At 48.8% G+C, this 16,279-nt stretch overlaps 6 protein-coding genes across 6 annotated transcripts; 3 read left to right on the top strand and 3 right to left on the bottom strand.

The window, feature by feature from the left end:
- Window positions 1-654: 654 nt before the first annotated feature.
- On the bottom strand, window positions 655-1,647 carry FIESC28_04197 (uncharacterized protein; the record flags this gene model as incomplete). Its single annotated transcript, XM_031158344.1, has 1 exon — window positions 655-1,647. One exon carries the CDS (start codon window positions 1,645-1,647, stop codon window positions 655-657), a length of 993 nt encoding a protein of 330 aa, XP_031017490.1.
- A 2,264-nt stretch (window positions 1,648-3,911) lies between these two features.
- Window positions 3,912-5,285, top strand: FIESC28_04196 (uncharacterized protein; the record flags this gene model as incomplete). Its single annotated transcript, XM_031158343.1, has 3 exons — window positions 3,912-3,935; window positions 4,002-4,164; window positions 4,222-5,285. The coding sequence occupies 3 exons, from the start codon at window positions 3,912-3,914 to the stop codon at window positions 5,283-5,285; spliced, it is 1,251 nt and encodes a 416-aa protein (XP_031017489.1).
- A 319-nt stretch (window positions 5,286-5,604) lies between these two features.
- FIESC28_04195 (uncharacterized protein) lies at window positions 5,605-7,078 on the top strand (the record flags this gene model as incomplete). The annotated part of the gene is made up of 3 exons (XM_031158342.1): window positions 5,605-5,936; window positions 5,998-6,032; window positions 6,084-7,078. 3 exons carry the CDS (start codon window positions 5,605-5,607, stop codon window positions 7,076-7,078), a joined length of 1,362 nt encoding a protein of 453 aa, XP_031017488.1.
- Window positions 7,079-7,342: 264 nt separating this feature from the next.
- FIESC28_04194 (uncharacterized protein) lies at window positions 7,343-8,137 on the bottom strand (the record flags this gene model as incomplete). Its single annotated transcript, XM_031158341.1, has 2 exons — window positions 7,343-8,071; window positions 8,129-8,137. 2 exons carry the CDS (start codon window positions 8,135-8,137, stop codon window positions 7,343-7,345), a joined length of 738 nt encoding a protein of 245 aa, XP_031017487.1.
- Window positions 8,138-9,676: 1,539 nt separating this feature from the next.
- On the bottom strand, window positions 9,677-11,065 carry FIESC28_04193 (uncharacterized protein; the record flags this gene model as incomplete). Its single annotated transcript, XM_031158340.1, has 3 exons — window positions 9,677-9,970; window positions 10,027-10,771; window positions 10,986-11,065. 3 exons carry the CDS (start codon window positions 11,063-11,065, stop codon window positions 9,677-9,679), a joined length of 1,119 nt encoding a protein of 372 aa, XP_031017486.1.
- Window positions 11,066-12,832: 1,767 nt separating this feature from the next.
- On the top strand, window positions 12,833-15,791 carry FIESC28_04192 (uncharacterized protein; the record flags this gene model as incomplete). The annotated part of the gene is made up of 6 exons (XM_031158339.1): window positions 12,833-12,934; window positions 12,999-13,058; window positions 13,109-13,190; window positions 13,240-14,772; window positions 14,825-15,090; window positions 15,138-15,791. The coding sequence occupies 6 exons, from the start codon at window positions 12,833-12,835 to the stop codon at window positions 15,789-15,791; spliced, it is 2,697 nt and encodes an 898-aa protein (XP_031017485.1).
- Window positions 15,792-16,279: the final 488 nt, after the last annotated feature.

The raw sequence follows: 16,279 nt of genomic DNA, 5'->3' as shown, positions 1-16,279 counted from the left end.
TTGAGTCTTTTATATGTCGGTAATATTATGTGAGATTGATGTATGTCGTGTAAAGGTCTGGTCTCGTCAGTCTCGAATAATAAGTTGCCGTCTCAATGATGGATGCTATTGGCTTCTTTCCCCAACCACCTTCCGCTAAAGTCGAACAAGGGATAGGATGCAAGGAGGTATCGGTCACTGGCCAATGACGTCGTCAGTCTAGGTCCATTAGTCCAAGACTATCTTAGCACCTCGAGCCGAGGACGGAGTTCCAGCCGAAGACATCCATGATACGTGTGATACCCTTCTCATGAGATTAAGGCAACACCATCATGATTGGGTTTAACATGATCCATTACACAGGTGCTCATGATGAGACAACACACTGTCTGCTAGGGACCTCCTAGCTGCTCCTCATAATTCTACCATTTTAGGCCTAGACCAGTTTCATAAGAGGGACATAGTATGTATAATCTTTTTTTATTCATTTATATGCTCATAATCTTTTAGTCATGACCAAGTCCTGGCAGTAGATAATATCATCTGCATATCCAACTGCCGAGCCAATTGTGTTCTCTTTTGTTATTAAATGCAACGCTATGCAAACTCATATATCCATATAAGTGGTTTTTAGCCAATTGGACAACCAGATGACGATTCAAACTTCAACATGAATCATAGTGACATCTCAATCTCCATAATCTCCTTGATACCCTCCTCGATACCCTTGGCTTGCTCGGGTGTGAGGCGGGGAAGAGGTCGTCGAGGGTGTCCACCGTAGCCGTAGTAGCTTTGGATAGCGGACTTGGTACCAGCGATAGCAGCCTTGGTCAGCACCCAGTCACCCTTGGAGAGCTTCTTCTGGAGAGCTTGAGCCTCGTCCTTCTTGCCCTTAACGTACAGGTCCCAGACCTTTACACAGGTCTTAGGCATGACGTTGGCACCGCCAGCAATGATACCACTGCCACCACTGACAAGAGTTTGGACAGTGAAATCGGCAATACCGCCAAAGGCGAGGTAGCCAGAGCCCTCCTGGAAGGGGGTCTTGGCATCAGTAGCGAGAGCGACACGAGTGAGTTTACCAGTGCTTCCGCAGGTGAACTTTGTGCCGACAATGTTGGGGTGCTGGCCGAGCTTGATGAGCAGGTCGCTGTCCATGTCCAGGCCAGCGACAGCACCGGGGTAGTTGTAGAGGATGATGGGAATGGGGCTCGCGTTGGCGAGGTCGATAAAGTAGTTGTAAACGGCATCCTCGCTCATCTGAGCCTTGTAGTAAGAGGGCGGAAGAACGAGAGTGGCAGCAGCGCCAACCTCGGCAGCCATCTTGCACAGCTCAACGGTACCCTTAACGCTACCCTCTGTGGCTCCAAGGAAGACAGGAATGGATTGGAACCCAGCCTCGTCCAAGGCCTCTCGTGTGGCCTTAGTGACAGCAATCTTCTCTTCGCGGGTGCAGTGAACAGCCTCGCCGTTGGAGCCCATAGCAACAAGACCAGCCAGGCCAGCCTGACCCAATCGCACAGCATGCTTCTTAATGATGGGAATGTCGAGCTCCTCGGTCTCGGGGTCGAAGAAGGTCATGACGGGGGCGTAGATTCCGGTAGGAAGCGAGGCGGGAGTGGCAGCGTGGCCATTCTGGCCGTTGGTAATACCGTTGGAAGAAGTCATGATGAGAGTGGTATAGGATGATTGGGGGATAGGTAGGATGGTGATGTAGGAGATGATGAGAAGCGACAGAGAAAATGAGAAGGAACAAAAATACAGAAGCGATCAAAAAGACAGGGTCGGGGTTTAAAAGAAACAAAAGAGGGACTTGATACGGTACCTAGCGTAGGAAGCTCAAGGCATCATGTCGAACCGACAAGTGCGCTTTTCCGTTTGTCAGTCCCGGTTTGGGGGTGGGTTCGCTTCGGGAAGTCAAGTGCTCCAGGACGTGCGTGGGTATTGGTTCGATCGTCCCCCAATTGGATGGAACAAGAGAACACTAGATCTTTAGTGGTGATACTGTATATGTGTTGGAATTGCCTGAAGCAAGGTGTCGTGCGCCCTCGTAAAAGCGTGGTCGTATGGCGAGACATCGGTCATGATGGTAACGCTTCATTGTCGCAGGTACCATCAAGATTTGGTAGTTGAAACGCTTGAAAACTCAAATCGGAACATCGGGACACTGCTGGATTCAATTGTCGCAATGGCTGCCGAATGATCTATCTCATGTCTGGAATGCGAGATCGGCAGTTCAGGTCCCCGCGAACAAGACTCGGTAGAAACATCCAAAAGATCTCTTGGATGCATCCTTTTCCAGCATCAAGCATCTCGCACAGACCCTTAACCTTGGGTCTGGCTTGTTTTGACATGGGCAACCGGTTAGACGGGAACGACGAAGAAAAGAGGCTCGCCGATAACGAGGTCGTTGGCTCGCTTGGAAGCCATGTTTAACATCCCACGCTCATGTTTATATTAGCCGGTCGAGAGTCACCCCTTTGAGCCTTGAGCTGACCGTACTTGATGCGGCGTGTGAGGCAAAGTGCATGGCTGAAAAATAGGCGATTCCGAAGAAAATAAGCCTTCCCGGAAAATGACGGGCGGTATGTGAGCTGAGCTCGGAGTGTTAACTATCTGAGTGCGTATAATGTGTGGTGATGCATAACTTGGTGTTGAAGGGATACAATACAGTCCTGTAATGCAACTGAGGGGAAACGATAGGTCCAGGGCGGGGAATTATTGGTAAGGGTGCCCCCAAAGTGGTAGGTGGGATTACCTCAACGAGATGTTGTGTTGCATGAGCGTTGACGATCACGAGACTGGAAATCGATTTCTCCGTCAAAGTCAGAAATGCGGTTTTATTTCTCATTTACTAATATCTTGATAATATATGTCCGTATCAGTGCGCATACAGTACCCAAGTTAGGAGGTATCTACCTACCAATGTTCTCAATTATCCTTCCATTCAAAGAGCAAATCAGATCACCCATGATTTGACTTGTAAGCGGTCATGAGCCGGTATTCGTAGCGGCGTGGGGGTGGGGGAACTTGACCCCGCCATCCATACCTAGGAATTCTAACCCCTCATTCAATTGAGGCAGTAACGACCCAGTGTTGATCCATGCTTTGGGGGTGGTTCTTGCCCGCTTCTCGACTCTTTATTTGATGCGGAGGGTAGGTGCTACTGACATTCACGGGGTTCCCCATCATGCAAATGAACCGCTGAGAGCATAGAGACGGTCTTGATGAAGGAACGAGCTTTCACTATCACCTTCGTAGATCAACAGCCTCGGGTATCTGGCATCTGTCATGATCAGTAAAATCACTAGGGTCTTACTAGGTCTCTTTTCTCCAATAGAAATTGTTCAATACGAGTATTTCCCCGCCCTCGCCTTAGCTGTCTTTATATACCTATATCACGAGAAACTATCAACATGAATGCAAAGCATGTAGTGCAGCATGAGAAGAACGAGACTCTCAATCCAAAGATTGAATTATGCATGGTCTTTCCTATCTCATCAGTTCACTGAATGACCCTCATCTTCTCCTCCAGATTTACTTCCCGCTGCTTCCCCACAGTCTCAGCCGCTCTTCGGTATCATGACTCCATAAAGGAAGCTGTCCCTCCCGAGCTCGAGATTGGGGGGTTCAAGGCGGGGACTCAATTTTCCTCCAATGGCGGGCGGAGAGAACCCCGATGCATCCCCCAGCTTTGGGAGCCAAGCTTAACTTAGCTTGCGGAGACATGAGCGAACAATTCATAAGAGAGCTCTACTGTCATCTCATGATTGCACTCTAAACATCTCATCCTCACTATTTCAGAGCTTTGATTGACTTGGCCGTTCTATCATACGTCAGTTTGCAAGCCTATTTATACCCTCATACTCTTTCTCTGGTCTCATCATAGCTTCTGTCTCTTCCCCGCGTTTGCCCCTCATCACACATTCACCATGGATCCTTTGAACGTTTTGATGGTAAGTTTGATTTGAAAACACCAAGTTCATGTACAGCTTGTCAGTTGGCTAATACTTTACTACCAGATTGGTACTGGAGAGTACACCACCGGTTTTGTCGGTGGCGGTGCCTCTGGTTCAGACAAGAAGGTTGGCGTTGTTGGTCTCAGTCTCTTTGACTTGCGCCGTCGCGAAAAGGTCAACAAGCTGGGCATGGTTGGTGTCAATGGCAAGAAGTTCCCTGCTATTCGTACGTACTCTACCAAGAAACATAAGCACAACTTGTTCAGTCAACTAACTCTTGAAGGCGAACATCTCCACAAGAACATCCAGCAGGTTTACAACAACCTCGATACTTCCTTCGACTCATTCCCTGCCAACGACAAGGTCGACCCCGATGCCTACAAGTCCGCCATTGATGCTCTCAGCCCCGGCGATGCCATCACCATCTTCACTCCAGACCCTACCCACTTTCCCATCGCAAAGTACGCCATTGAGCGTGGCATACATGTCATGATCACCAAGCCTGCCGTCAAGGCCCTCGAGGAGCACCAGGAGCTTGTCGACCTCGCTCAGAAGAAGGGCGTCTACGTCTACATCGAGCACCACAAGCGCTACGACCCTGCCTATGCTGATGCTCGCGCAAAGGCCCAGAAGCTTGGAGACTTCAACTACTTCTACAGTTACATGTCCCAGCCCAAGTCGCAGCTCGAGACCTTCAAGGCGTGGGCTGGTAAGGAGTCTGACATCTCATACTACCTGAACAGCCACCACATCGACATCAACGATTCCATGGTTCAAGAGCGCGGATACGTTCCTGTGAGCGTCAACGCCTCTTCTTCCAAGGGTGTTGCCGTTGATCTCGGCTGCGATCCTGTCACCGAAGACACTATCTCTCTACTTGTTACCTGGAACAAGACGGGCGAGCCCAGCAAGCGCGCCGTCGGTGTCTACACTGCTTCTTGGACTGCACCTCAAAGAGCCGGTGTTCACTCCAACCAATACTTCCACTATCTCGCCGCCAACGGTGAGATCCGTGTCGACCAGGCCAAGCGAGGTTACGATGTCGCCGACGACTCAGCTGGTCAACTGATGTGGTACAACCCCTTCTACATGAAGTACGCCCCTGATGAGGATGGCAACTTCGCTGGCCAGACCGGCTACGGATACATTTCCATCGAGAAGTTCGTCGATGGCTGCCGTGCTGTGAACTCGGGCAAGCTCAAGCCCGCGGACCTCGACGCCAAGCCTCTCCCCACACTTAAGAACACCATTGCCACAACGGCAATCCTCGAGGCTGGCCGAAGGAGTATTGATGAGAACAGAGAGATCAAGATTGTCATCAAGGATGGCAAGTGGAGTTTGGAATAATGGGCTGAAGAGGCAAGAGAGGGATAAATACCATATGCTATTGTATATACGTCTGACGGGTTACGACCAAAAGTAATGATCAAGCACTTTTTTATTTACACTTTATTAAATTTCCTTGTAAGAGAAATGCCAATATGTTCTACCTTTACACTTAATGCGGGGTGGATAAAATCGCTCTGCGGGCTCTTAACGTTTTAGCTCCACCAAAAACTCAACACTACACCTTATATCTATCATTCCAACATATAAATTCTACTCTTACTCTATCTCAAATCATCTTCTAGTCACTTATACACTTGTTCATCTCAAAACCGTCAGCATGCCAGATCCTCACTTCTCGGATCTCATCCTCCCTCAGAATGAACAACTCTCCATGTCCCAGCTCATGGCCTCTCTCAAACGCACAACACTCACAATTCACAACCGTCTAAACAGCATTCAAACTGACGCAGAGTTTGTGGACCGTGTCTCTCAATCATATTCTCCAAGACCACTTGTTGCTAATGAGCGTTGTGGGAGCTGGTATATTCCGCCAGACAGAAAGGGTGCGAGTGCGTATTTCAAAAGTACAGATGGTCATGAGAGGGCCTGGAAGTTTAGTACGAGGAGGTTGAATCTGCATTTGGTTGATATTATTGAGAAAAATGACGGGTAAGTTTTAGGATAAGATGGTTTATAACTTTGAAGTATCAAAGGGCTAATGGGTTTGTAGTATTATAGTTGTCGACTCAACTCGTCGGGGCAAACGTGAGTCTTTCGCCAACGCATTCTCACCAGTATGTATACTGACTCATACAGGAATGCCTGATGCCCTCTCTTCAACGATTCCGATCTGGTGCACAGTTCTCAACCTCACCCTCCTCCCCTCAAACCCCTCCTCCTCAAAACTCTACCTCCCAGCCCATCTTCCAGCAACAACTCACTCTCAAATATCCGCCCTCATACCTGGTTTCGTCGCCTCACTAAAAGCTCTCAATCTCAACCTTCCGACATGCCTCACCAAACCATTACGCCCATTCTGGGTAACGCCTGACTCGATCCTCCCCTCGCCTGAAGATACCGAGTCTATATTCGAGGATTTTCGGCCTGTGATCTGTTGCACGGCTAGTCGCCGTGTAATAGGCAGTGAGATGGATGAGGGAGGGTACATCCAGGGCGCAGCTGATGATACTGAGATGTGGGCACATGGTCTCGAAGCGCCTTTGTTCTGGGAGAATATCGATGAGCTTCTTGAGACGCCAGAGGCAGAACTACCAGATCTTATCACTAGACTGGTTAATGAGCATTCGGCTAATAAGAAAGATGAAGGATCACAGACACAGATCGCGCCTCACATATCTGTTTGCCCTTTACCACTGCCCGCCAACACGACGGAATGTCGCATAGCTATTACCCAAGACACAACACCAAAGGACTCATGGGTCAAATCCAAAACACACATGCAGGCTGGACTTGGGAAAAGCAAAGTAGCCAGTCGAAATCTTCGAACTGCACTACCAGATATATGCGATTTCGCTGCCAAGTATCTCGCCTCGGTTACGGTATCTGATCAACAACGCATTGTTGTAGCATGTGAGTCTGGGAAGGATCTTTCAGTTGGCGTGGCTCTTGCTATATCATGCTATCTATTTGACGATGAGGGAAACGTCAGAGACTCGGTCGAAAATGTCTCGTTTACAAAGACATTAATCAAGTCGAGACTGGGCTTCATCATGACAGCTTACCCTGGGGCGAATCCGAACCGAGCCACACTACAGAGCGTTAATAGCTTTTTGATGGATTGGCGCCGATAGTGAATAAGTTGTATGTGAAACATTAATAAGAACTTCATAATGAGATTCGATCTTGAGCAACCACTTGTGCTGGTCGGTCTAAATAAGATCATGTCTCAGTTTGTTCACCATGTCTCATGATATGCAACGACCAAGTGAATATGTTCATCAAATTCGTATTAATTAGATTGATCTACGTTATCCTGCCCATCTCTTTCGCTGTATGACCGATATGTAGTATTTGGGTATTCCTCAAAGCAGATTGTCATAAAATTCTTCCATCGTTTAAACCTCACCAGCCTCGATCTTCTGCAGAGCAGAGGGGAACTCGGACCAGTCACGCATGATGACAACAGCACCAGCCTCTCTCAAAGTCTTCTCCATCTCAGGCTGCTTGTCCTCAGCATAAGGACCAACGTATCCAATGACCTTGATGCCTGCACGGGTACCGCTAAGAGTACCGCTCTTGCTGTCCTCAATGGCAACAGCCTCCTCGGCCTTCTTGCCCAGCTTGTTCAGGGCGTGGAGGTAGACGGCGGGGTCAGGCTTGCTGGTAGGCTTCTCAAGACTTGTGGCAGCAGAGAAGACAACATCGCCAGGGAAGTACTTGTCCTGGCCAACCTTCTCAATGGAAGCGCGAACACGTCGAAGGGCTGAAGAAGAGACAACAGACATGGTGTACTTTCCGGAAGAAGAAAGCTTCTCGAGCTGCTCATCAACACCAGGGCAAGGCTTGAGAGCCTCGTTAATCTTGGCGATGACAGCGTCCTCCTCCTTTAGGACGTACTTCTCGAGGTCATCGGGGGAGATGTCGATGTTGTAGTTCTTTTGGAGGGTGGTGAGCATGCCGCGGAAGTTTTGGCCGACAAACTCCTTGATGAGAGTCTCGCCGGTGAAGCGCATGTCGACCTGGCGGGACTCGCAGATCTCGTTGATGAGACCAGCGCAGGCCTCGAAGGCCAACTCCTCGGAAAGGACGAGGGTGTTGTCGCAGTCGAACAGGAGTGTGTTGATCTGCAATTACATGTTAGCGGCACCGCTCAAGGTGTAAGCAGTATAGAAGTCGCATACCTCAGGCATTTTGACGGATTGTATTGACGAAAGTTCTAGAGAAGATGCAGAGGTAAGTTCCAAGAGGAATTGGACGTGTTAAGTAGGCAAAGAAGGAAGAATGTCCTAGAAAAACGGTGGAGCGAGGAATGGAGGTGGAGGGAGAAGACGAGAGTAATGGAGCAACTGTGGGGGAACGGAGGTTTTATGGAGGAGCTGCCTTTCCTTGATTCAACCTTACCTTACGGAGGACGCTCAGACTGCGACGGAAAGAGCTGGAGCTGATGGTACTGCAGCAAGCTGTAATTGGAACATGCAAGTGCAACTGGGGCTCCTGCTAAGTCCAACTACGGGGGTTGCCCGGGTTGGACTGTGACTGTTAATACTAAGGTAGCAACGGAAGGTTGCTGATGAACGTGCATCAGCCATCCGGCGCGTGTAAGACTGCACCAGGTTGTTGAGAAACCCCGCGGACGAGGGGGGGATAACAGAGGCATCATGATTATACGTCAGACTAGAAGTGTATAGTTATATGAACCCCTATTAGCTGTTAACAAAGCTAATAGTCACATAGACTGTATATAATACCTATGTACGTTGTTCAGATATCTTGTTGAGAAACCACCAGCACGTGCAAGTCAGACAAGACAAAACAAAACCCCTCGCGATCGCGAATCGAATAGAATCACAGCATGTACTGTATGAGCATGATTAACTGCCCCTCCCCCTCCATTCAAGCTAACTAAGGTCCGACTAAGAACCGCCAAGTGTCGTCATCGCTGCACTTTGAATCCCTGTTAAGCAAGACGCTAAGAGAGGGGACCCGTTTTCTTCCCTTCTTCTCTTTACTCCTACCGGCCCGCATCAGCGACTTTGCTCTTTGAGCCTCTAACAAGCATGAGTTCTTAGCATGGACCAGGGTTACTCGGCAGTAAACGGTTGGCTGGCTTGTGAGAGAAAAACCTCTCATAAACATCTCCAAGTAAACATGAAAACTGCAGTGTCGGAGAAGTCGAACCGACAACCCGTTTAATCAATAAGCCATGCCCATGTAAACAGTAACTCGGCAACAGTGGGCCCAAACTTCAACAACCCTCGTCATACTTGGCTCCTCTCTTCGGCTTTGAGGGATTTGTATCAGCCCATTTACCACAAAATTAACATATAGCATCACCGGCTCGTCGGATCGTGATCGCATCAGCGGGACACTATAAGAGAAATACACGTAAGAGCCAATTCGTCAGATCTTCAATCTGTCTTCGTATTACAGACCCTATATAAGATATAGTTGCTAACTAATTAAACCATCAAATGGATATCAAAGTCACATGCTAAAACTCCCCTTCTTCCTCCTATAGCTTTGTATTCTTCGACCAGGGCTCCTCATAGACAAGGCCCAACCCATCAAACTTCCACTCTTTTCATTATTCGTAAATTCCCCAACGCCAAAACACCAATGATATATAATGCAAGTCGTTGTGACCCAATCAAGGTGCTACCGGGCAGAAGAAATCCCAGCACACCTCGAGCATTCGGTTGATTGCAAACAGTTTTGCCCGTAGCGAGCCTCTATAGAATCTCCTTCAACTTCTGCTTCTGGTCGGCAGTCAAACTCGAAGGGAAGTTGATCTTGTACTTGACGACAAAGTCGCCTCGCTGGCCTGGCTTCTTTGAAATTGGCATACCTAGACCGGGATAACGCTCCTCACTGTTTGGCTGAGTGGGACCTCCCTTCTCCAGGTTGAGTTGTCGACCGTCGATCGTGGTCACTGTTCGCCTCCAACCAGTCAGCGCCTCCTTGAGGTCAAGAGTGACAGTGTGGATGAGGTCGTTGTCCTCGCGCTTGTAGAGAGGATGTTCCTTCTGTAAACACGTTAGTTATCTAATCGTACCTATGGTTTTCTGGAGCTTTTGCTTACCTCTTCGACAATAAAGTGAAGATCCTGGCGACCTCCCTCTACTTGATCGCCGACTCCGTTAAACTTGATCTTGGAACCCTTCTTCAGACCTGGCTTGATAGGAACTTCGAGGATTTGATCGGTCTGTACCCGCTTCTGGGTAGAGTCGTCAAAGGTCTTGCGCTTGATCTTCATCTTCTTGGTGACGCCATTAAACAACTCCTCAAGTGTCAGAGGCAGAGGTCGCTCGACAGTGGTGACCTCAGGGGTGGTTTCTCTGGCTCGAGGCTCGAAACCGGATCGTGCACGTGAAGCGCGGCTTCGAGCACCGCCGTATCCGCCAAACATGCCTGCCATATCATCGTCATCAACACCGCCGTGCATGCCGCCAGCTCCGTTGCGCATGAACTCGGCGAAAATATCTTCTGGGTTGCTGAAACCAAAGCCGCCAGCACCTCCACCGCCGGTGTTGAAGTGGAAGGTTCGGGTGCCTCCGCCAGGCATACCACCACCACTGAAGTCGAATCCGCCGAACCCACCGGGCATACCTCCAGCAGCGAAGGGGTTACCACCGGCGCCGGCACCGGCACCGCCTTCGGGCTGAGCGCTGCCGCCGCGGAGGAGGAACTCGAGACCGTATTGATCATAGATCTTGCGCTTCTCGGGATCGGAAAGGATTTCGTATGCTTGTGAGCATTCTTTGAACTTTTCAGCCGCATCGGGGCTATCCTTGTTCTTGTCTGGGTGCCATTTCAAAGCAGCTTTTCTGTGGAAGAACAATGGTTAGCATAGCTGTATAGAGGTAAGATTGATGCAGGTTGCGCGAAGGTCGAGTTTTTCGATATGATGCTTCATACTTGTCAAATCCTTGAAAGCAGCATGGGGTGGCCATGATGCATTCGAAGGCGGTAACATGATAAAAGAAGTCGTGATCGGTATTGCGCCTTCGTAGCTCCGCATATGGAAATATGTTTACTTACTTGTATCCCTTCTTAATCTCATCCTGAGAAGCCTCAGGCTTGATATTAAGGGTATCGTAGAGCTTAGTCTCTTTGACCATTGTGGCTCGTGGTCAATGTCTCTAGTAAGGTAGGTTTGCGATGTGGTTCGAATGTGTTGAGGTAAAGGTGAAAGCGGTGGAAATGAAAAAAAGCAGTGTAGGTGTAGGTGTCGCTGCTTTCTATAAAGTTAAACCAAAAGTGCAAAGGTTTGTTTTTGAATTGAAGTGAGGTTAAAGAGGGGGATGTTTTAGTGTAAGAGTGAGTTTCCAAGAGGTGAAGAGGATAAAATGGGAGTCAGGACTACCTAATGACATTAACACTTCAACGCCATGCGACCGTGACATAGGATTTAGAGAAGCCACCACTGAGAAATACTGGGGCATGGGACCTTGTGGAAGCTTCCAAGGGGGAAAAGGACACCGCCAGGCCTGGACAAAGAACTTGATATGGAATAGACGCTGGCTGGCTGGCCTTCCATTACCTACATGGGGTGGGGGTGACGTCGAGTCGATCGATTTCCATAGAGTTTCTTTATGTACCTCTACATAAGTTACTGTACTTGTTTGTTTCACTTCTGCTGCTGTAACTGCCAGTAAATGTTTCTATTTTTTCTTGTATAAAACGGCCTTCAAAACTCAATTCCTGCATCACGCATGTCAAAAAAATCGGTCGGTCATGCTCTGCCGCAGTCTCGTGTCGGGCTGGGCTCTCAACCTGTCGATACCTGACGGTCTTCGCAGGGATAAAGTGACCTATGACGATACCTAGCCGTGGTGGAGATAGCGCCCCAGACGCCCGAAATCCAGTCCAAGACCTCCAGCTCCGGAGCTCGAGATGGTTCCTGGAAGCTTGAGCGGGTCTTGACGAGGCTTGATACTTGGCCTGATGCTAAGATCTCGCCCATGCGTTATGCTTTCAATCGCCGTCTGTAGGTATAGGTGTTTCGTAGTACCTTGTACATAGTACCTAGGTTTCTGTTGTGATCCTAGATCTGTAGCGCCAACTTGACGGTTTGCTCCCCACCGTAAACTGCAGCTATTCCCGTCAACCCCGGTTTGTAGTCGAAGCTTCTAGAACCTTCGAAGCCATTAGCTACAGCTAGATGCTGTTCAAGATAGGTAGCTCAGGTTTATTACAGAAAAGATGTATGGAGCATAAGATCATATTGAATTACAGGCATAAGATCGTTGCTAGTGACTTGGAGTATTGGCTTTGAGCTATCTGTCTAACTGTTGTCGCAACAGCTTCGGATTTGCCGCTTGGTGTGTCATGATACCATATCCATGTTATCATATCACCATATCGCAAAGCTTGCGAGGGGTGAAGGCCTGTACAAGGTCTTGACCTCTTCTAGTTACGTTATTTTACAATCAATTTGTACCTACACGAAAAGATCTGAAGCAAATCCAAAGTAATTATAATATATATCATAACTGGAGTGTTGGACTATACTCACGCCAAGCTCCGCTACAGAACCGATCCAGCTTATGCCTCGGACTTCTGTATTCCAATTACGCAGCAAGAATAACAATCCAACTCTCTATCACTTTCAATGTTAATCATTTGACTGATAGCAGAACGGTTTTTCGTTATTACTTCGATACCTACCGTCCTCAACGTTCAAGTATGAATGAATGCACGTGTATGCCAAGCATTTTCCTTATCTTATCACTCTTTTAGTGAGTACCTGCCCCTCCGCGGCTGCTCAGCGCAACCTTCTACCAGGGAAGCGAAGTGATAGTAGAAGCTGCTCACTCGTTGGTTGTTAGAGGTCCTTCTTCATTCCTGCATACCCATACCTCCTCAACCTCATCAACCTCAACACGATGGCGTCCAAAGAGCCTTCGGAGGCCGATATTGATAACTTGATTGACTGTTGCGGTCTGAACGCTATACACGATCGCGATTTGGCAAGACAAGCGCTCAAGGTCAGCTCCGAGCCAATACCTTTACCCAGTAACCGTTGCGACTAACATGTATTTTCTTCGATAGCTCAATAACAATAATGGAGACGTGGCTGCCGGCGAGTTCTATACTAACGGAGAGGACAATGTATGGGTATTCCTGTATGAAAGTACTAGTCGCATGCTAAAACACCGTAGTTTCGATCGAGGTACACGAAGCTCTGGGACGACTCAGCATTCAGCGCGGACAGGGACGGCAACAGCAATAATGCCGGAATATGTCAGTTCCTTCATATATCTCACTCCCGTGCCTCTAACCAGTTTTCCAGCGTTCCATGTCGAATCTTCCGATCACGCCGTTATCCAAGGCGTAACTCCCCCGCCCGATTCCCATATGTTTGGCGCTCCCTCAAGACCTCCTTCACGATCAAATAATCGATCTCCTCTGGGTACGATGGTGGAATGGGCTGCGGCACATGCGCCCGGTATTTCTCTTTCCCAGTCCGACGAGCATCTACTAACCGGGTCGTATACAGGTGTCCCGAATAGCCAGGCACAGGAAGACGACGATGTACAACGAGCCATTCGCGAGTCGGCGCAAGAGGCTGGAATAACGATTCCCGAACAAGAAACCGGCTTCATAGGTCCATCGGAACCGGCGCCTACTCAATTTGGCCCAGCAAATCGCGAAACCTACGAGGAGAGCCAATGGGCAATGGTTCCTGTTGGGCCAGCTAGCAAAGAGATCTCCACGAACGACCCGAAGCCGTCAGAAAGAAAGAGGATACAAAGCGCCCCTGCAATGCTGATAAAGAGCAGGCTAGGAGAGCATGATCATCGACTGGGCGGTCTCCTCACGATCATGCATGAAATTCCCATGGTCCGAAATATCCTTCTCAACATCGGTAACCTAGCTACAACATACGGCAATAACAAGGATTGGTGGAAAGGGGAGGAGATCTTATCACAGGAGGTTGTGGCAAAAATGAATGAAGAGATGACCTGGGAACCGGGACAACACAACAGCAGCACTGCGTTCGAAGAGGAAATCCACCGCCTAATGGCTTTTCTGGATTCCACCGAGCGTGCATACGGCTCGGTATCTATGCTGACGGAGCTGATGAAGTTCCATGGCATTGGCACTGAGAAGCACTTTTACGAGATGCTACAGGACAGACATGGTGAAGCGATCAGGCCGCTCACACAGGTTGCTACTGTTGCACCTTTCCACGGTGGCGCCATGGAAGAGAACGTCAACTTTGGTTATCTCGAAATAGAACACTCAAGAAACGAGTACAAGTGCATCAAGACATTGTATGAGGCACTCGACCACGTAATGTGGAGTGATGCACTTGGACCGGAAGCCATTCAAGAAGACTCCAAAGTGGCATTTTTCAAAGAAATGGGCGATGTTTTGGTGCTCGATATATCTGGTGATGGACCAAAGGAGTCAATCGAAATACCTCATGAATTCTATCCAGAGAAATACCTGGTCTCTCGACAAGACGAGGCCCGCCGCATCCAGTACGGTTGGCGCCAGACGAAAGAGGATATGGCACGTCTTGAAAGAGAAAAGGAGCAACTCGATCAACTGAAGGGGATTTGGGCCACCGGCAATATTAACACAAAGTCTGGCCTGCTGAAAAAGGCAGTAGAGCAGTGGGAGGGTTACAAGAGTTACCTTGACGGTTTTAGACAATTCACGGCGTTGCTGAATTCGGGATTCAACACTGACAAGGATCCCGACTGCCGCGAGGCTGCTCCCGACCGCGACGATGAACAGGAAAAGCGATATGAGACGGTTGAGCAGGTAATTGAGTACTCGAAGACGTTGCTCGAAAGTCTAGAAAACAGAATGAAGGGTAGGTCTCAAAACTCGGAAAGATGGAGAACATTTTGACTGATTGATTACAGACCTCGATACAGAGATGGAACAGGTTGCGAAGAAACAAAGAGCTCTGGGAAGGCTTCTCACGGTGCCGGACAAGCCAGGTCGTCCGAAGCCCATGACATGCAAAAAGTACCTGCTTCGTGGAGTGGCCACTTCGTCGGACGTTGTCTATGTCTGTCAGCGTGAAGAAGAGGATTTGATAGAACTCAGCAACGAGAACAACCGCGTTGATCAATGGTGGAGACTGGCATATGATTCGCACGGAGATGGATCAACCACACGGGTCGAGGTAGGGAACAAACATGTTTGAAAGATCAGTGACTAACATGATCACAGAAAATCAAGACCGAGGAGCTATTCGAGGATGTGTGGCATGAAACCAGGAAGCCTCTGCTCGTATATGCCACCGAGGAAGCCCTCGGAACCTCGAAGCAGCGACTTCCACCTCAGCTAGAGCTGTTTGTTAAGGTGGACAACAAAGCTTTTCGGCAGGAGTTGACTGAAGAAGAGACGACGGCTGAAGTAAAGCCAACACCCAGTTCTGACCACCCTCTCTCGCCTCTCTCACCTTCAAAAAGAAAACATCGAGCTGACAGCGTCGGTTCAATGGACAGCAACCGTGCTTCCATTGGCAGCGATGGCAGAAATGGATTCGACAGCCCATTTGGTTTTCAAGATGATCACACAGGTACTGAGATGGAGGATTATGGAAGCTCGTCGAACTATATCCACAGTAGCGATATCTTGGACGATCCTCCTACCCTCCCAGCTCGCCCTCAAGGCTCAACTACGTCCACAACAGAGCCAACTTCGGCTACCATGACACCTAATACGGTCGAAGCCGACTATGTGGACAGTGAGGAGCCTCGAAGTCCGGAGATGCAAGAGAAGTCTAGACCCCCTCCTTTCATGTCGATCTCGAGAACCCCGTCCGAAAGAAAGGAGCCGATCAATCTGATGGATATGGACATACCAGACGAGAAGCAATAGACGGCTTACGATGTTGCTTTTGGCTTGATGAGAGGGATATGGCAGCCGTTGCACTGGTGGCTTGGCTTGTCATTTTCCCCCCTTTGAAAATGAAGCACGGGCGGACGATAGGAATCGCCGCTGTCTATGACACGACATGATTATTGCTTTAGCATTTGAGCGTAAGGAGTTTTCTCTTGCCCTGGCATGTAGGGCAGGCAAGGGTGGTTGCATAACGTCAAATTAGTGGTTTTCGATATCAATATTAGGCGTCTAGAAGTAGATGTCTTACCGCGCTGTCGTATTAATGGCTTGTGAAACAGCCTCTAACCAATATATTGCTGATCATGCTGCTCACACAATCGGGTCTTCGATTTTGTTTTTAATAGTTATGCGGTTACCCTTGACTCCATCTTGGAAATTTTGCCAAGGGCATCTCGACAAACGTTCATCTGATGGTCTTTCCTCGGACTTTTGGCACCTCAGTATACTTGGTGAATCGCGTCTGA

Source organism: Fusarium coffeatum (genome assembly GCF_003316985.1).
Source record: "Fusarium coffeatum strain FIESC_28 chromosome Unknown BRIP53273_contig_87, whole genome shotgun sequence".
In the NCBI taxonomy this organism is placed as follows: Eukaryota; Fungi; Ascomycota; class Sordariomycetes; order Hypocreales; family Nectriaceae; genus Fusarium; species Fusarium coffeatum.
The sequence above is the reverse complement of the archived record's forward strand: the minus strand, read 5'-3'. Positions and strand labels throughout refer to the sequence as shown.